We start from the raw sequence: 20,988 nt of genomic DNA, 5'->3' as shown, positions 1-20,988 counted from the left end.
AACCCTGCTAGTTTTGTTTTAGCCCCTTGTGCTATTTAGATAGCTCCCTAGCAGGTATCTAGCTAGGAAGCTCGCTAGCAAGCACCTGGGAGCTAGTTTTGCTTCAGCCTCTTGTGCTAGCTAGCGAGCTCCCTAGCAGGGAACTAGCTAGGGAGCTCGCTAGCTAGCACCTGGGAGCTAGCTAGTTTTGCATTAGCCCCTTGTGCTAGCTAGCTAATGTTAATGCAAAACTGTGGCAGGGTTTTTACTTCCAGGACCTGGATTTGCCACCTCTGTCTAAAACCATATCATTTAACCCATACCGTTGAAGAGGACCTGTGTTTCCGTGTGGTGGTGGTGGACATCATGGTAGTGGTCTCAATGAAGGTAGTGGAGACATCTGAAGACATGGCAGTGGACTTGGCTGAGCCTGCCCCACTGGGGCTCTCGCCGACCAGCCTCACACTTCCATTTATCTTGACGTTGAGGTTGCTCTCAGCAGCCATGTTCAACACTTTGAGGCCATTGTAATAAAGACCTGACAGTTGACCCTGAAATGGCCGCCCATGATCGCTTCCACCAATTGCAACTGTGGCTTGAGTGTTGAATATGGTCAGCTGCCGTCCTACAGGAAACAGCCACATATATGAAAAAAATACAACAGACCTAAAGTACAGACAGCAGCCTTTTTTACGATGATAAAATTGTGCATATATATCTACAAACTGAAAATGCCCATTCTCAGTTTTGCGTTTCAGTATGTTTGGCTGAGGCGCAAAATACAAAATTGGATGTGAAATTTTACATTTAAATTGATAGTTTAGACCGTGTCTCAAACAGGGTTGGGGAATTCAGATCCACAAAGTAAAAACCCTGAAACAATTTGGCTCTAGCCACAGATGCTTCTACTCAACAGGTCATCATTTTATTATCATAATGTGGATAGCAACATTTCATGTACAGTGTATGCTAATTTTATGCTTTAAAAAAAAGTCTGGAATGGGCCAATACTAGGGGTCAGGCATTTACATTTTTAAATCGTAATTAATAGCATGGCTTCAATAGTTAACTCACGATTAATCGAACATTTGATATCTGTTCTAAATGTACAATAAAATATTTTTTCATACTCTTGTTAACATAAAAGTGGAAACCATTTTAAACTAATATAAATATGGCCGCATCTTTTAGTCATTGATACAGTAATTTTATAATAATTCATAAAATTGAGTTAAGATTTTTTTACTAGTGTAATAAAAAAAAACTGATTTGTGTTGAGGTTATTTCTGCCACTAGATGGCATAATTGCATTTGTAAGACATTGGTGCATTTTTCTTTTCAGATTAAGAGCTATCTAATCTTTAATATGAACTAATTTGTGAACTTCTGTGTTTTTAAAATTGTAAAATGCAACTTAACCCCAGTCTCCACATATACATGCATTATTATTAAAGTTATTACTTATTTTGACGTGGACGTGTCTGCTGTGTTGCGACTGGAATTCCCCCAGTACAGGCCTTCCAAGTAAGGGGCAGTCATTAATCGTGCGTAAAAAAAAAAGAGTGGCGTTAAAGGAACTCAAAATTAACTCAAAATTAATGCACTAATTTTGACGCCCCTCGCTAATACACATTTTGAGTATTTTTCATTGAGCATTATCTGATTCAGATTTGAAAATAAAAATCCACTGATTCATTGAAATGAGCAAAGTAAGAACATATTAAAGAGCAAAAATGTTTGCAAATACCTTTTTCTTGTAGCCATTCTTCAACTGGCCTGGAATATTTGAAAGGAATTTTCTTATTGGCCATTTGATACCGCTCAATGTCACTGTTCCCTTTAACAAAACATGTACAACGATTTAGTTGTCATCAAGCTTGTGTCATCAAGACAAAAATTTACATGTTTAATGTATCTAAATAGTTCTTTAAATATATGTTTTTTCCTGTTGACTTCACATTTGTAAATCTAGACTTTTTCTTTTTAAATGGGCAAAGAGCTCAAAAACACACATGTATGGAATGTTGAGCTCACACTACAAAGTAGTATTACAGCAAATCCCCCTCCATTGCGGGTTCCAGGTTAATGGCCTAGCAATTCTTTTTTGTGTGTTTTTTTTTTAACCCTGGAGAATCCACAGGGTCAAATTTGGCCCCTATAAATTCTGCTACTCAAATAACAAAGACCTTCTTTTTTTTTTTTTTTACAAATTCAAAAGTCAAAGTCAAAAGTCCAGAGTGCCACTTCTGACCCCTGCATGGGGTCATCTAGTGGATGAATATTGCACTTACATGAGCCAGAGTGGTGGTGACAAGATGGCTGGCAACATGCCAATTTTGTTGAGCTGGAAATCAATCCAAATAAAACCATCTTCTCAGCAAACCATCAGATGGTAAAATTGTGTTTTTTTTGTTCATCTATTTCATATCATGTTGCAGAATGCCTAGGAGTATGTTTTATATATATATTTTGATAAATTGGCAACTCTGAGCTCGTTAAAAAAAAGGGTTAAAATTGAAAAAAACATATATTTTGGTGTTCAGTGAACTTATAGCAGTCATTTAATGTATAATTCATAATTTTCCAAAGAAAAAAGGGTTCTTGGGTTCTCCAGGATTAAGTTTGTTTAAAAGTTAAAAGTTTAGTGAAAAACTCTTATGTCGTACACAATTCCAATTAAGTTCAGACATTGTGTTAAACATAAATACAAACAGAATGCAATGATTTGCAATGTTCAACATATTCAACTTATAATTCAATACACTACAAAGACAAGATATTAAACTCATTCACTCCCAGCCATTTTCACTGAAGCAACCCCCTTTGCTCCCAGTTTTTTTTAACTGATTTTGCAAAGCCCACAAAATATTGTGTTCTATTGCTATAAAAACAGTCAACCTACCAAAAGAAAGATTAGAGTCTCTTCTTTCATCAGGAAAAAAAGTATATTTGTATTTGTTTCCGTTTTGCAGCAATTATCATTAAAATATTGCTAAGTTTCATCAATATTCACAAACGTGTTGAAAACACTGACAAAAAGAGCTTGTTGCAACATGGCCCTGGCTGATCTCTTATACTCTGCTTCCACCTACTGGCTATTTTTTTTAATAACTACCATTGCTTTAAGCGACCTATTCAGGTCAGAGGCTGCATCAAATCCGTCTGTGTGCTCTAGCATATAAAAAAAAAAAAAAAACTTAAAAAAAACATACGTTTGGGACCATGGCAATATTTAAAATAGAACAGTTTTATAAATTTTTTGGGAGCAAATTAGTTAATGTTCAAACTGATACACTTTATTGTTTTTAGCAAATAATCATTAACTTAATTTTGTTTGGGGTTTTTGGGCCGCAACACGTTCCAAAAAAAGCCCAGATGACTCAGAAAGTTGAGGATTGCTCATCAAATCCCACAGGTGAACAGGTTAATTCGAACAGGTGGGTGCCATGATTATGTATAAAATGAGTTCCCTAAGCGTGTTTTATTTTTTATTTTATTATCAAATAAATAACATTTATGGAAAAAAAATGTTTTTCAAATAATACACATAAAAAAAGAATCATCCTAGAAACACATTTAAACACATATATATTGAGAGCAAGAGATTGATGACGAAAATATTGTACAGCGCACCAATCCCTTAATGTGTGAGCAAAGAAATCACACTTTCCCCCACACCGTATACATTAATAATAATGCTCAAAGATATACATTACAAAACAAACCTAGAGATGTTGCTTTATGGCTTAAAAATAAAGATTAGAGCGGATAACATGCAATAATTTTCAACTACAACGAGGCTGTCAAAGTAAATCGTTTGCCCTCATCTAGTGGTCAAGAGTGGAATTAAATACCAAATAGACTAGCGTTCGACCAAAATAGCCATTATAGTTGTACAAAAAGTAAAAATGCAAAATAGTGGATTGTCTTGAACCCGTGATGGAGGTGGGATTACTGTAGTATATTACATTTTCAGCATTGAAAACTGTTTTTTTTCCCCATGCAGTCCCAAATCCCTGACAGCGACTATAATTCTGTATTATACAGAAAGTTAGTTTAACGATTTGGCCCTCTGAAGCAAAGCAAAAAGCAGTAGCCTAATGTTTAACACACTACAAACAACAACAATAGTTTCTGTATTAGTGAGGGCTGTGAGTTGGTACCTGTCGGGAAGTGTTCATTGATGGACCAGTTATCAACCTGCAGCGTAGCATTACCACCATTTCTGGTGAAGCGGACCACATGATACTTCCCATCATTCACTGGGGTACTGCTCTCTTGTACACTGATATCCACTGTCCCAATGTTGAACGTCACGCCAATTTTGCCTTGTTGCTAAAATGACACAAAAACAGTTGCTTTTTAATAAACACAGGCTTGCTATTTGAACAATATTTGCCACTCATGAACGGAACATGAAAATGTATTGATTGATTTATTGATGACACAGGATACAGAGCATTGTGACTGAAATGCCTCCATTGTTTTTGTGCACTTAGATACCACTCAAACATTCCGTCTTTGGACAAAAGGCAAACTACAGGCTGGAATGGTCGCCTGTCAATCACAGTGCACACAATGAGCTCGACAAATATTCAAATTCATGTACAAGCCACTGAGTAGGAACTGAATCCATGCTGCCTGCGCAAATCAGGCGAGCGATCTACTGTACTTGGATGATAATGAATGAATCATGCGAAAATAGCAATGACCTTGCAAAAATATTTTATGATAGTTATGTTTTATGTTGTATCTGGATTAGATTACAATTTAAATATGGTTTTGTGACAGACTAATAATCTCTGAAATCAAAGAAGGGAATTGTGTTTTTTGTAGTGTCCACCAGAGAGCACCATAAATCCATAGTGCCACCTCCCTGTCCACATACGCTAGATGGACACCTGGGCCCAGTAATCATCAATGTCAAATTATATTTAATAAAATTGATGATATTTAATAAAATGTATGTTACTATTTCAGAAATTGAATTGGAAAAAAAATAAAATTCCAAAGAGGAATTGAACACTGACTTTCCACATGTTAGTCATTTGCTTAAACCACTGCACTGTTGACATACAGTGACACTGTATGTAATTGTATTTAGTAATCGAGTGTAACATTTGACTGCATGTGAAATGCTTTATCATCAAAATAATGTTAAATTACATTGAAAAAATATGGATGTTTAAAGATGCTAAATGCAGAAAATTTAATTTTGAATCACTAGTGCTACCTGTGACTTCAGCATTCCCACAATTAAACCTCATTATGTAGTTTTTTTAACTGAAAGAAAAATTCAGAGTAACGAAAAAATTAATTGCTTCAACCCAAAATTTAACAGCAACAAAACTTAAAAGGCAAATCAACTCTAAAATTTTCTGTGCCTTCACTAGTCTCGGCACGGCATTCAGATTAATATTGTGTTTGCACTGAGCAATTGTGATGTCATTTTCATTGGACAGCAAGTGGTAAAATTACATTTGGTATATTGACTTATCAAAGCCTCGAGGTCTATAAAATTCAATATGGTCCCCTGACCCCTGTCTGTGATCCTGGGGGCGGGAATCGCGGGATGGATTTGGAGATCTCAATCCAAGAGGATCCAGATTATTCCGATCCAATCCAGCAAAGTTTAGAAATACCGGGACAAAAACTCATGATCCATGGATCAGAAAAATGGGATTTGGAAATCTAGATCAATTTAATCTGGATCTAAAAAAAAATGTAAATCCTGGGCCATGGTGATTGCACCAGCTGTTTTTTCATTTTCAGATATAACATCTTCCACAATGTGATTAACATACCTAATGTAGGACAAGCGAGCCTGACTCTCAAGTTCAGTTGTAGTTCATTTCCAAAACAAGGTTAAGGTCAAACCACTGTATTGGAAATGAAGAATTTAGCGTGGGAAGGCTCCCACACTCTGTAAACCCCTGATTAACATTTGGCATTTATATTCTTGCACTCTTGGAGCATCTTGTTCTGGTGCTTCATGGAAAAAGCAACGCTTGTGCTGTGAACTTACAATGTGCAGCATGAGATAGTCCCCCAGACCAGGGGCGCTGTCGATCCTGACAAGGATGCCGTCTTTGAGCGAGGTACTAAAGCCAACTGTAAGCCTGTCGGTCCTGGTGCTTGGTCTCTCATTGGCCGGCCACTTGAATGTTATGAGGCCCCCTCCTTTGCCGAAGATGTACGTGGTGCCAGCTGAACAGAGCAAGAGAATTTGAAATGATTAAGTAAAGAATACAACAACATGAGTGTGGCAGCCCATAGTAAACACACTGCAATAGCAAAGTCCTGTAAATCTGGAGTCAGTGTGTCTCGTTCGGCTGCTGTGTTTTTCAATGGCCCAATTCTTCTCAGTATCCTGGTCTCGCTCCTTAAAGTGGAAGTCAAATCAAAGATTAATATGTTCTACGAATGTGCCTCACTAGTAATCAAAACAGTATTTTGATTAATAAAGCAGAAAACCCCCCACTAATTTTATGGTTGTAATGGTTGAAATGATACATCGCAAGACAACACCTCAGCAAAATTGTAATACTGGTGCTGTCACATTAGCATTAAAAATAATACTCGAAAAATTATTAACCTTCCTAATCTCAGCATTGCACAGTTAAAATGAAACGTCCTTGGTGATTCATGTCAGCACCATTGCCTGACGAAAGCGTTCATCTCTCTTTCATTTTTTTTTATTGCTCTGTGTGTTGTTTACCTCAGATTTATCATAGATGGACAAAGCTTACACAAATTGCCTTGTGAAACTCCACAACAGCGTTTTCCAACCTTTATTGAACTAAGGCACATATTTACATGAGCAGAAATTTCATTTCACCCCACCAAATAAATAATGTCACAAAATGTGGCTACGCTGATGATTTGGGTACCTTATGCCACATTGTTCTGCCTGTTACTATATGCCACTGACATAGATTGGGGGATACAAAGTAAATAAATAAATTTCTGCCCAATTACGTGAAATTAGATCACATCCCACAGACAGAGGTGGCAAATCCAGGTCGAGAAAGTAAAAATCCTGCCACAGTTTGGCTTTAGCCCCTTGTGCTAGCTAGCTAGCTTCCTAGCAAGTGTTAGAAATAATATTCATTTGATTTCCTGCGTGTTCAAAATAAAACTCAAACTTGAGATCTCGTGAGGAAGTTTTCTGGCCAGCTTTTATTATTCAGAAATTTCTGAAGTCACTTTGGATCCTTGCTCAATCAGCAATGACCGCAAAGTGTGCCTCTCGCTCTCTGCTCTTGCACACTTATATAAAAACAGTGTTTAGAAAGAATACTCCCCCCCTGTCATCTTGTCCTGTCAGCAGAGTGAAATACACAACTTAGAATCCTACACCAGTTCCTATCTCAGTCTACTCCAGATGTGGGTAAACAATTGGTCCCCGGCACCTCCTTGCACCAGGAAATTTATGGACAGACCTCTGCTTGCACTTTCAAACATCCCCTCATTTAGATAACTCAGAAACCTTACTTGACATTTCTTTCCCAGGGAAGAGAACAAAGGACTATAGATTGAGTAACAAATGAATTAACTGTTGTCTTATTATTACACAGCTCTAACTAATATCAAAAACGATTCAAATATAAATTGAAACAGAAAAACAATGTTAATAATCTAACACAAGTCAATGCGTACCCGAGGAGCTAGCTAGGGAGCTCGCTAGCTAGCACCTGGGGCTAAAGCCAAACTGTGGCAGGGTTTTACTTTCTCGACTTGGATTTGCCACCTCTGCCACAGCATAGTCCGCGTCGGGATAATCATAAAGACCAGCCAAGGAGAACAGAGATTCTCTTCCAACAAGTACATTGCTCTGGCTTGTCAGATCTTCAGTCAGGTCACATGATTCAGGTATTTTTTACTAGTGCTGTCACTATCGTATATTTTTGGAATTGATTAATCTATCGACTATTCAATTGATTAATCGACTAATCAGACTCATTTTATTTTGCATTAGCGTGTAATACAACTAATCAGACTCATTTTATTTTGCATTAGAGTGTAATACAAACATAATTTTCCTCCTGATTACTGTTCATTAACCAGTTTATGTCGCCCTTCGTATTCTTATAGTGATTTAAACTGACATGGAGAAATCGTCCACAATTTTGTTGTACCTGTGTATAATGACAATAAAGGCATCCTATCCTATCCTAAAAACAGATGTTTGCAAATGTCCTATTTTGTCTAATTTTTAGTATTCTTTCATGAAGGACTACAGAAATCAGTGAACAAGTACTGTTGATATGCTGAAATCAGAGGATTTGGACAATTTTAAATAATAAAAAAATGGCTCCAAAAGATTAAAATAGTTGTCAATTAATATACAAATTTATTACCTGTCGATTAATCGAATTTTTACCCATGGGCTAAATTTTTATGCCCAGTGCAAGCCTAGCACGAGCCGTGGTTTAAATCTACATGGTGGTGGGCTAGACTGGGTTTTGGTATTTTCACAGAGGGGCAAAAACTGGCATTTTTCACAAGACACTCTTGATTCGCTGCCATTGGAAGCGGCTCCTTTCATTCCATTTAAAACCGGTGTGAGAAATACGCACAGACCTTGACATGGTGGAAGAAGAAACTGATTTCCTAGAGTCTATGCAGGAGGTCGAAGTGCGCAAAGTACAGTAAGTTTATATGGAGCTGGTGGATGATTAATTAATTGCATACTTTTCTGTATTTAATTGCAATTAATCAAAATGTTTCTACTTTTTCTATTTTTTATGAAGCTTGTAACAGATCTTGGAATTATGATTGAATCGAAATGTAACAATCATCAGAGCTCCTTCTATAATGCTTGTAGTACTAATGCTGCATGAGGTGGCAACTGCACTCCGAAATATAGCATTCTGGTGGGTTGCCAGGTTTACGGACACTACACACAAAAAAGCTTCTCTTTCAGAAATAAAACAATTAGCGCATGTTGAAAATCCAGACTTTCTGTAAACAGGCAAGACTTGTCCAGTCATGTGTTTCAAGTGTAAGTCAAGTTGAGTCTTAGGAACACCAAGCCAAGTGAAGCCAAGAAAGTCCCAACGAGTCCAACATGAGTCAAGTCAGGTGACTCGCGTCCCATACCGCTTCTAATTATACCCATTTTAGGAATTTTTACCATAATGTGGAAGTTGTAATATGAGTGTGACACATCCGCACTTACGATCATTGCACTGCGTCCCGGTGTAGGAGGTCATGGAGCAGTCACACGTGTAGTTCTCCCACTGCTGGATGCAAATCCCCATGTTGGCACAGGAATCCTCCTGACAGGTGGTGCTAGGCCCTGCAAAGTCAACAAACCGCCACAGTCACATACACTCACACACAAAAAAAAAACAGACTTGGATTTGACATAAGCTGAAGTTGTCTTGACTGGGACACATTTGACCTTGTACAATTTGGAAAATAATGAGATAGGTTTGACCGAGTTATTAATCTGCAGGCGCATGACTTGGTCATGTTCCCTAAACGTAATGCATTCAGCTAGGCTTGGAAGTAATTTGGGAAACTTAAGTGTTGTTTTTGAACATTTGAAAACATTTGTAAAATGTACAATCCAACAAGAATACATTTTCAATTTGGACTGGGGCCAAAAACTCTTCAATAGAGATCCTGAAGTCACGTGACTATTACGTGATCACAGCCCCTCTCATGACTAGAGTAATTATTGACCTCCACTCTCCTCCTACAGTATTTGAACACTGGGACCAATTCCTGTATGTTGCCATTCAAGCTCTTTCCCTATATTTAAGTATCCTAAGTAAATTAAATCAGTATTAACATCTGGATTAGATACACAAGTTAAAAAACAGCACCTTTTGCTTGAATCCACACATTTTCATCCATTTATTCTATTCATCTATCTATTCCTTTTATTGTCTGAACTGCTTATGCTCACCGGGGTCACGGGTGTGCTGGAACCTGCTGTCTTTGGGCGAGAGGCAAGGGTACAACCTGAACTTGTAAACGGGTATCAAACCCTCTGAATCTTTGTAGAAATCAAGTCATTCAATGCAGTAATGCGAGTTCGGTGTTTGTGGTCCAGCTGTTTCGTAGACTTCTTATTATTCACTTCATAATGTTAATTTGCTCTGCCTCCTGTTTATTTGGGGTGTCATTTCACTGTCGTCCTTCAAGATTTGCTGATGACGTCACATTAAAGGATCGAAGCAGGAATGTTTCGTGGCTTGGTTTGTGGTTAACTCATTCACTCCCATCAATTTTCACTGAAGCAACCCTCGTCGCTCCCTGCTGTTTTACAGGATTTTGACTGATTTTGCAGAATATTGGGTTCTATTGCTATAAAAACATGGAACCTACCAAAAGAAAGAGTAGAGTCTCTTCTTTCATCAGGGAAAAATGTATATTTCTATCATATATATTATATATCTGTTTCCGTTTTGCAGCAGTTAGCATTAGAATATAGCTAAATTTCATCATTATTCAAAATCTTGTTGAAAACACTGACAAAAAGAGCTTGTTGCAACATGGCCCTGGTTGATCTCTTATCTTATCTCTCCGCTGCCACCTGCTGGCCATTTTTTGTAACAACTACCATTGCTTCAACCATTCTCGTCAGTTCAGAGGCTGCACCAAAGCCTTCTGTATGCTCAAGCTCCCCCCCCCCCCCCCCCACACACACACTTTGGGAGCATGGCAATATCTTAAATAGAACATATTTATACATTTTTGGGAGCAAATGAGTTAATGGTTATTCAGGGGGAAAACGTGTCCATGTTTTATGAATAAATATTTCACTTCATATGCATACATTAAATCTTACAGCCCGATCATAACTGGTATCAACAATGGAATCAAATGTCGGGGCGTAAGCGGAATGGCACCTTGAGTACATCCTCCCCCCTTCTTTTTCATTTACAAACATGAACAATATAAGTAGTATTCACATGACATCATTTGCCCAGCATTGTGTGCCGTTCACTGGTCCATGGAATGTCGAATGGAAACTAACAAAGAAGTGTCTGGAATTGCAAAGATAAATCGAAACAATTTTCAACCAACAAAGTCTACCAGTGTGTCCTGACCATTTTGATTAAGGTAAGTGTCATTGTAAGATGGTAAAAATGCTTTTATCATAATGTGATCGTGATATACAGTATGTGAGCCGCTAGCCGTGGCTAGTTCTGGCTAAAAATAGATCTGGTGGTCAAGATGTTCAATTTTGAGATCTCTCCAAATACCCTCCTTAAGGTCTCTTTTTTTTCATTTCCCAGCAGCCTAAAAGTTTAAATTGTTGTTAAAGTGTACGAAAGTAAGTGATGTTGTTGTTGTTGTTTTTGTTGTAACAAGGTAGCACTAGTAGCTAGCGCTGTCGGGGAACTAGCTAACTTGGTTAAAAAATATTCCGAGCTTCTTCATCTCGAATTCACAAATGATAAATGCACATAGCAACCAATAAAAGCCAAAAGTACAGAAGACGCAAAAATGTCCGTGTTTTGGGATCGGGCCATCCTACCTTAGAGCATACGAGACGTTGCCATGTAGTCCAGTCCAGCCAGTAACATCGGCAAATGTTTGTAATCCAATCAATTCCACTAATCAAACGTTTCAACATGTACCGCTACAAGGAGTGTGGAGCTAAACCTTCCACATACGTCTTGCTTACAGAAGTAACGTTAGAGGAAGCGAGTCCAAGGTCTAGTGTTCTTAAAAATAAATAAATAAATTGCCCCCCAAAAATGCGACTTATACTCTAAAATGACTTGTACAGGTTGCAATGGCGGAGTCCAATCCAAGACACGCTTAGGACCGCCCCCTCATTTGAATAATATTTCGTCCTGACAGAATGTGTGTTTTTACTTGTATGTATGTATATATATATATATATATATATATATATATATATATATATATATATATATATATATATATATATATATATATATATATATATATGCAGTATATATCGTTTCGCAATTATAAAAAACATTAATAATGCAAAACACAACTAGTAACACAACAAAAATATAGTAAGCTGAATAAATATGGCATACTCAACAGCTATGCTGTTTATTAAATGTAATAATATGTGCACAATATTGCAACAGACATATTTGTCTAGTTTTGCAACTTGGCTTGCTCTAACCAACAAGTCCGAGGACGGAAGTTGCTGATGTCATCAAGGGCCAGCTGGTAGAAATTTAGCGAGTGAATTTGAAACCAAATTGATCAACACGACATGCGTTCGATCCCTGGGGTGGACACTGCCGGTTACACACCAACTGCTACATGCTCTAGTTTATTTTTATAGTAGCTAGGCTGGTACTAGATTTTCAAAGTGGAAGTCAACCATAGACATTTCTTGACAATAATATGTTACTACTGTCACTAATCTAAACATCACATTCTGATTAATATTACATTTTTGGAATATGAAGAGTTATGAAGCAAAATCCAGCAATTTTTATCCATCTCGGGGCTGCCATTTTGCCACTTGCTGTCGACTGAAGATGATATCAATGTTGCAACCAATCAGAGCTCACCTGTTTTCTGAAGCTGCGCTGCGATTGGTTGTTACCTGCGCAACTGTGATGTCATCTTCAGTCGACAGCAAGTGGCAAAATGGCGGCCTCTGAGATGGCTAAAAACGGCTGGTTTTGATAAATACATTTTACGTTATTTCGGGCTGCTTGTGTTACCAATCTGTTCTTAACAAGTCATGATCATTTTATTATTGTGAGCGAATACAAATGACAGATTTTTAATTCTTACATGTCACTGTTTCTAAAAGAGGACTTTTTCTGGACTACTTTAAAAAAAAAAGTGGTGAAAATTGAGAGTATACCCACTTTTTCAGGGACCTCTACATCACTGCTTCTGGCCTTGCTGAACCCAATTGTTTTGGTTCCAGTGTGTGAAATAAGGAAGATAATATGCTGTACTTTTTCTCGCATTGCCTAACCAGGCTCTGTGCCTCACGCGAGGCAAGGAAGGCATCGGTACTGTATCTTTGTTGTTTTGTTTTTGAGTCACAGTGTGTGAAATTCAGAGGAGGTCATGATTTTGGACCTGAATGTCTTATCCTGGGACGGGTTTATTAATCTTCACTGATTTAATATGATGGGAGGAGCAACATGAACTCTGCAGTATTATTTTGTCTGCCAATTTAAAGAAAGACGCAACCACAGGGAATGTGGAAACGCAACAAAAGAATGGCCCATAAAATGAAATTGGGCGAAAGAAGTGGAAGACAACCCATACTTTCCCCCCCAAAAAAAACTATATTTGAAAGAGGCTGTGAATGCAAGCAAAGGATTTGCAATTACTGTAAATATTGTAAATAGTACTAGACATTTCTGCAGAAATTGCGTGGGAATGCTGAAAAGCTGAATGCTAAGATTTGAATGCATGTGCTTATGAAGTAAATTGAAAGATAAATTACAAATTAACATTTTTTAATTGTAGTTAAATGACAAATGAATAAAAAGAAAACTTGAACTGCAATCTGTCTAAAGTAGGATTTAATCATTTCAGAGAAATTTTAATCAATTTCCTGTCAGTTGGTATCGAACCATCGAAAATGTCATCGTACTAAAATGTGGTCCAAGCGGTGTTTGAACCAGGTTCTCCGTGGTGGGAGGTAATTGCTCTAAGGACTGACCAAACTTGTTCAAATGTATGACTAATGGCGTATTTATTTTGAAAAGTGTCATCTGTTGTTGAAATGCAATATGTATTTACTCATTTAAGTTTCATTATGATCCATTTTCTGATTTGATAGTCAGTTGGTATCGAACCATCGAATGTACTATAATATGGTCCAAGTAGGATTTGAACTGCAATTGCTCTATTGCTGACTTACCTGACTTGACTTGTTCAAATTCATTGCTAATTACATATTAATTTTGAAAAGTGTCAACTGATGCTGAAAGATGACATGATTTAATCATTTCAGTGATATTATAATGCATTTCCTGATCTGATTGTGGCTTAGTATACATGTATATCACTTAGCATAACAGCCATGGATATATTTGCAATGTACAGTCGGAGGTAGGATTCAAACCTGCAACCTCCTGGTTGCTGGACAATGCACTTTACCAACTGCGCCACCGAGCAGTATCAGACACCTGGCAATGATGATCAACTGTATCTATGGAAGTGGGCGTGGAAAGTTGCATTCAATGTCTGTCCCATTGCAAATGAATGGTGAAAAGTTGATATTTAACGTTAAATTGTGTGAATACTGTAATACTGTAATCAGACAATATATACCCCGGGAGGCGTGAATTTCAAGTTGAAATTTGAACGATGTATATCGGAAGTATTATGTGGGAGTTATTTCACAGCAAAAAAGTGTGGAGAATAAAAATCACAATAACATATGTGGGAATGCTTCAAAGGTATGCATCAGAAACCATTTTTGGAGGGGGTGTGCGTTTTTGTATGAGTCAAAAATTACCTTGCTTGCTGATCTCACCCAATATAGTTCAGATAAACTGTACAGTGACTCAAATTATTAGGAACACAATTGTGAGCAAATATCATTAATGGGCTTTTATAATGACATGGAGGCTGAACAACAAACAATAATTTCATGTGTCAAAAGCTTGCAGTGATGTGTAGGCAGTAGATGACGATGCAATTTAAATGACAAATCATGATGCATTGGCTTGAAAAAAATGTATACATACAAGCACACATAAAAAAATGAGACAATAGATTGCCATGGATATTAAACAAGACCAAAAACTGTGATTGATGAGATTTTATTTTATAAAATGAATCAATCATCCATTACTTTATTGTTGTACAGCGAAAACACATCATTATCACCCTCATTCAGAATGTCGCAGTGAATACAGACAACACATTGTCACTTGCTGTCAACATTCATTTCTCTAACATGGGAGTCTGTAAGCCACTATAACAAAAAGAAAATACAATACATTCAATGCCTGGCTGGATGATGTGGCACGCAGGCAAAAAAAAAAAGAGAAGAAAAAGAAAACGACTGTACAGAAAATGATTTCCATGCAAACAGGAACAACATATGGAAGCTGACCCAGAAGCTTTAAGAGGATGACAAAAACAGCCCTAAAACATAGCACACGATGGAAACATATTGCCACAATGACATTTTCTTGTTCATGCAAAGTTTTTCAAAAGCCCATTTCGATGCTGCCAAAATAAAATGAGTAGTTAGAACAGAAAAGTCAAACTGGAAGTCGAAACAAATTAAAAAGTGTTGGCATGTTTTGAGGTGTACACTAAAACTGTGCTGTGTACAATATTTCCTGTTTCATGAACATTCTACAATAACATTTTTGGGGAAATAAAATTCAACAAAACTAATAAATGAGATTTGTAATTGTTCTATTTAAAGCAAAACATACATTTGAGATTGTCGGAATAAGGTCATTAATCATTCATTTTTTCTTTTGCTTAAATAAACAAATCAACGTCATTCACACACTTGCTGCTTGTCTATAAATAACATCATCATGATTTATTAATTCTCACCTCACGATTTTCAAAGTAAAAATATTAGCGAAACTGATATACCGTATACTTTTGTATAACAGCATATTAGCGTATAATTTTTTTGGGGGTGGGGGGTAATATTTCGAGGAAAACCCCCCAAATTTGCCACTTTATAAAGAAAAGCACTTGCAAACAAACATCCGAGTAGTACGCTACGTGTATTTCTCGTAAGTTTCTGAGTTTTTTTTCGCGCAAATTTGCCACTTTATAAAGTCGCAAATTTACGAGTTTTTTTCTCACTAATTTATCACCTTATAAAGTCACCCAAAAGATTTCTTGCAAATTTGCCACTTTCTAAAAGTTTTTTTCTTGGAATATTGCCCCCACCCTCTAAAATAAATATTTAGATGTGGCTCTAATATGCCGTCGTACTTTCGTTATACGGTTGATGACTTGAAAATTGTGCTGTCATTTGCATCATCTGTGTAGGAAAATGTGAGAAAAATAGTTTAATTATTTGAGACACAGTGTAAGAATCACTATTCATTATTAAAAATTCATACAGTATATTCTTTTTTTATATTCATTATAATATGATGTAATAGTAATTCAAGTTGTCAGTCAATACATGAAGAATCTTGGTGTTGCCATGTGGATCAGACAATATTAAGTATCCTCCCATATACTAATATAGATAACAATCTTTACAAAAATAGAGCACCTAGTCATGTTTTGTGTGATTGAACGGATGTATTAGTGTATTGATGATGATTCCATTGTCAGACGGCAGCCAATGTGGCCGATAAAACGCTTTTTGGAGAAGGGCTTTGCCTTAGCAGTGCCGAAGTGAGGCAACAAGTACAGCTAACAAGATGGAAGAACGTCCATTTGGATTCAAGGCTGCCGTGCTACTGTTTGCATTGAGCAGGTAGAATGAGCTGCCGGAGCTGGAGTTGAAGTTTATGTTGTAGTAGTCTAAGTCAGGCTCAGACCTGAGGGACCGTGTACCTTCACATCCACGCTCAATCTGCCCACTACGAAACAAGGCATCGCTGATGAGGTCTGGCAGGCGCCCGTTGAGGTCCACTGAAGCCAAGCAGCCTTGGAAACCCTCTCTGGAAGCCACCAGTTTGGGAAGACTGCCATACATTCCAGGACCCAAACCAGCAATGAATAGGTCGCCTGAAGAGATTGCAAAAAACAAAAACAAAACAACCTTAGATAACTCATTTTAATCCAAGATAAGTATTGAAACACACTTTAACTCATTCACTCGCAGCCATTTTATTGAAGCAACCCCCTTCGCTCCTGGTTGTTTTGCTGGATTTTGACTGATTTTGCAAGGCCCACACAATATTATGTTCTGTTGCTATAAAAACATGGAACCTACCAAAAGAAAGATTTGAGTCTCTTCTTTCATCAGTATTTTTGTATCTGTTTTGCAGCAAGACGAGGAGGGCATATTCGATGCCATGGTGCCAAGTATTTTTTGAAGATATTTGCCGATTTCGGCTCAAAGCGTATTCGCTTCAACTGGCGACAATGGATTACGTTTCCCCAACCCAATGCCGCACGCAAATACAATGTTGTATCTCAACGGATTTTTGACACTAATACGCATTTTATTTTGAAGCTACCACTTTAGTTATCATCTGTTAAACTATAAATGCTTCACTGAACAGTGGATAAATGGACAAAGTTATTTTCTTTTTCTTCCATTTGAGTTGTTCTTAATTTATTCAAAGAAAATTATTGTTTATTGTTTGCTTGGAACCTTTCTTCTAGCACATATTTCTGTAGGGACACATTTAGTTCTGGACAGGTTAGGCTGAGTCATTAATTAGACTGCCCGCTGAGGGGGAAAAACTCTGGGTTTTCACCGCCTTGAGCAAACATAGCCTTCTCCCAAAAGGGAGCAGAGTGAAAAGGCCATGACCAGGGTGGGAAGGGTCAGCAATAATCTTCCTTGCCCTCCTTAACGCCCTGGAGTCGTGTAGGGAGCAGCCGTTCACCTTTTCCGCAGAACCAATCATCCGCTGCAGCTTGGCAAGGTCACTTGCCGCAATGGTGGAGAACCAGATGATGATGGATTTTGTGAGGATGGTTTCAATGATGGCCGTACAAAATTGGAGCATCATAGTTCTTGACAGATTGAATTTCTTTAACTGCCGCAGAAAATACAGCCTCTGCTGGGGCTTTATTAGGAGGACTGTGGTGTTGTGCTCCCACTTTAGGTCCTGGGAGATAATTGTGCCCAAAACGCGACATATCTCCACAAAGGATACCAGCATGAGGGGAGGAAGAGGGGCTGCATTCCTCCGGAAGTCGATCCCCATCTCCATGGTCTTTAGTGCATTGAGCTCCAGGTTATTGAAGCTGCAGCAGCTCCGCAGGCCGCCCGATCTCCGCCCTGTAGGTGTTAGGATTGGTGGCCTGTCTTGCTTGTTAGGTTTTGTTTGCACCTGTACTCCTGTTCATCCTGTTCCCTTGTGTCATCCAATCATCTCCCCCAGCCACTTGTGTCTTGTCCAGGTGTTGTTTCGTTGTTTCGTCAGTTGGCTTGTATTTAGTTCGCTGTTTTCGTTTAGTCTTGGTTGGATCAATGTCGCTGTCACCACTCTTGTGTTTTGTTGTTACTTTGATTTTCGGTCTTTTCCAAACTTTGTTGGTTTTGTTTATTTAGAGTTTTACCCAGTACCCCTGTTAGTGTTTTTGTTGAATAAATTGCGTTCCGTATTACATGTTCTCCTGCCTTCCTGCATTTGGTTCCTTCAACCCCCTTTGTGACAGTTCCAGTCATGGCGACCAGTAAAGTCACGTCCTGCCCCCAGTCATGGCGACCAGCCAATCCTGTCCCATCCAGTCATGGTTGTCTGTTCACCTTTCTTCCTATGGTTAATAAAAATACCACGCATTGCACTTGATTCCTGTTTCCCTGCATTTGGGTCCACCATCACTCATCGGAGCGAGTTGCTCTGGCTCAAGTGTGAGCAAGAGTTTTCTGGTACAAAGAGAAGAGTGAAAGAATCATGAATGGAAGATTAAGCCATCTGGGCAAAGCAGGAACAAGTGGAAAGAGAGTATGATGCTAAAGCAAACATGAAAAGGATTCCTGATGGAAGTGACAGGCAACTTGGAGCAGCCAGCGCACGGTGCAGCTTAACAGGCCAACCAAACTCTCCTAGCCAACATCCCAGGACATCATCGGGAGATGAGCCGAAAGTTGTTTGATCTCCAAGACCTGGGCAAGGAAGATGTCCTAAAGAACAGACTAGTCATAAAATCAATAGAGAGCAAGCTTCCAGACGCCATGAGGAGCAACTGGCTCCTTCAAGTGAGCAATCCTGCAAATGGAATGACACCAAGCAACCACTTTGACCACCTGCTCCAGTTTCTGAAGAAACAAGAGGAGGTTCTTGAGAGGATGGAGCAGCTGACAATTGTGGACGATCCTGGGCAATACAAAAGGAGAAAGAGGAAGAGGATGTCTTTCCCAAAAGGCCACAAAAGGAGAAGTCTTGAAAGGTGCATGCATCATGTGTGGTGATGAGGAGCATACAGGATGACTGTTTGCCTGTTAGAGAATTTGATCAGCCAGAGAAAGAGGCTTTCTTGAAGAAGGCAGGAGCATGTAGAAAGTGCTTAGGCTCTTACAGTGAAAGAAGGATGTCAGAAAGGTGTTTGCTCAGATCACCATTACCTCCTCTGACCAAAGGAAAGGACAAATAATGAATGCAGTGGAAAAGTTGAAAAAAGCAGGAGAACGTAGCTCACACAAGAACGAAATACGTTCTTCGCTGACTTGCCGATAGACATACTAGAAAAGTATGAGAAGGCCGAATACTGTCACAGGAGTAAAGCATACCACAGATGAAAAGAAGCAGATGGTGAGTGAACTGAAATAACTTCCAGTCCTCATGATGCTTATGCAGGACAGATATATCACCCAAAAAGCTGCCAGACACCTCCAGCTAAGGGGCAAGGACATCACATGGGTCATCCAAGGAGTTGGCGGAATGGCAATGAAGGTTACCACCAAGAGGTACACCTTGAGAGTAAAAACCCCAGAGGGTAAAGAAAGTGCGCATCAGCTTCTGTGCTATGGATTGAATGAAGTAGCCAAAGTGCACCAGGCAGTTCAGGGTTAGTGCAGTATATGCCAGCGACCATAATTACATCATACTGGGTGCTTATAATCTCAGTGTAGGCACAGCTAGTGTCATTCTCAAGTGGCAACATTTTGTTGAGTTTTGATAAAGTCAAATGAAATAAATATTTGTCTCTTCTCAAAGTGTCTTCATTATAGTTTGAACACTTTCAAAACCTCTAGCAGTTGCCATCCAAGCAAAGTCTTTTTTCACAGACACCCCTTCTTATTTCAGCAACACAATTCCAAGACACATTTTGCAGGTGTTACAACAGAATGGCTTCATTGAAAATGTGTGTTGCATTATGAAGTGCAAATTTATGATAACAGAGATCCCGGACTGTTGTGCAAGTGAAGTTTTCCATCAAGCAAGAACGGGAAAGAATTCCACCGACAAAGCTTCAGCAATTACTGTCTTCAGTTCCGAAATGCTGATTGAGTGTCAAAAGTTAAAGCGATATAACATGCCCCTGTTCCAGCTTTTATGGAATGTATTGGAGGCATGAAATTCAAAATAAGTGAATAAGTGACCAATAAAGTTGATCAATTTGAAAAGTAAATATATTTTCATTGTAGTGTATTTAGTTGAATACATATTGAAAAGGATTTGCAAATCGCTGTATTCTGTTTTTTATTTACGTATTACGCAACATCCCACCTTCATTGGAATTGAGCTTTGTACATAGTATGTGGTGAATTTATGAATGTTTAACTAAAATCATGGCAAATAACAGCTTTGTTGCATACCTTTCAGGTCCAAGTTCTTGGCCCCATTTATGCTCTGAACTGTGGCTGTCGCATCAACTTTCAGAGTATGTGTGTTGCTGTTGTCTCGAGTGATCGCCACATTGTGCCACTGGTTGTCATTCAGGGCTCTTTCACTTTTCCCCTTGATCAAATTCGGTCCATTTCCCAAGTCAAAGACATAATGGATATATCTGCAAGGGAGAACATTTTCATTTGAAAAAAAAAAATATCCTCCTGCTAAATTTAGTTTGACATGTGCATGAGGAATAACCAACAAGGAAAATACTACATTTATTGTAGATTGAGTTAAAAAAACAAACAACAATTAACAGTTACTAACTCAATTATCAGAATTTAAGCTCAGCATCAATCAATACATAATTAAATGCCATTTTAAACCAATATTACTAGCATTCATCAGGTTTTGTCAGGTTTATTGTAGCGTTATCGACTAACTGTTCTATTTGCACATTTTAACCTAACAGTAATCAAACAGTGTCTTGTTTATAGTGTGCACAAACAAATTTGACTCATCGTGAAGATGAACTGAAAAATATCAGCTCTGCTTTATATTTGGTTATGTTGACATTGGAACAGAAAGATAACTGAAAGTGGTGACAGACACTTAAGCCACACGCAAATGTTGGCATTGT

At 38.2% G+C, this 20,988-nt stretch overlaps 1 protein-coding gene across 1 annotated transcript in view; it reads right to left on the bottom strand.

The window, feature by feature from the left end:
* The window catches only part of LOC147163258 (neurexin-3a-like), a 101,513-nt gene that overhangs the window by 18,782 nt on the left and 61,743 nt on the right, over positions 1 to 20,988 (bottom strand). Inside the window, exons 14-20 of the mRNA XM_086095197.1 lie at positions 20,336 to 20,526; positions 16,450 to 16,623; positions 9,161 to 9,280; positions 6,005 to 6,186; positions 4,143 to 4,314; positions 1,727 to 1,816; positions 303 to 604 (exon numbers count right to left, since the gene is read on the bottom strand). Of these exons, the coding sequence (XP_085951323.1) occupies positions 303 to 604; positions 1,727 to 1,816; positions 4,143 to 4,314; positions 6,005 to 6,186; positions 9,161 to 9,280; positions 16,450 to 16,623; positions 20,336 to 20,526 (1,231 nt within the window). The remainder of the gene's footprint in view (positions 1 to 302; positions 605 to 1,726; positions 1,817 to 4,142; positions 4,315 to 6,004; positions 6,187 to 9,160; positions 9,281 to 16,449; positions 16,624 to 20,335; positions 20,527 to 20,988) is intronic.

The sequence above is a fragment of the Leptonotus elevatus genome, chromosome 14, assembly GCF_054856555.1.
Source record: "Leptonotus elevatus isolate MCC_2025b chromosome 14, RoL_Lele_1.0, whole genome shotgun sequence".
NCBI classification, from domain to species: Eukaryota; Metazoa; Chordata; class Actinopteri; order Syngnathiformes; family Syngnathidae; genus Leptonotus; species Leptonotus elevatus.
The sequence above is the reverse complement of the archived record's forward strand: the minus strand, read 5'-3'. Positions and strand labels throughout refer to the sequence as shown.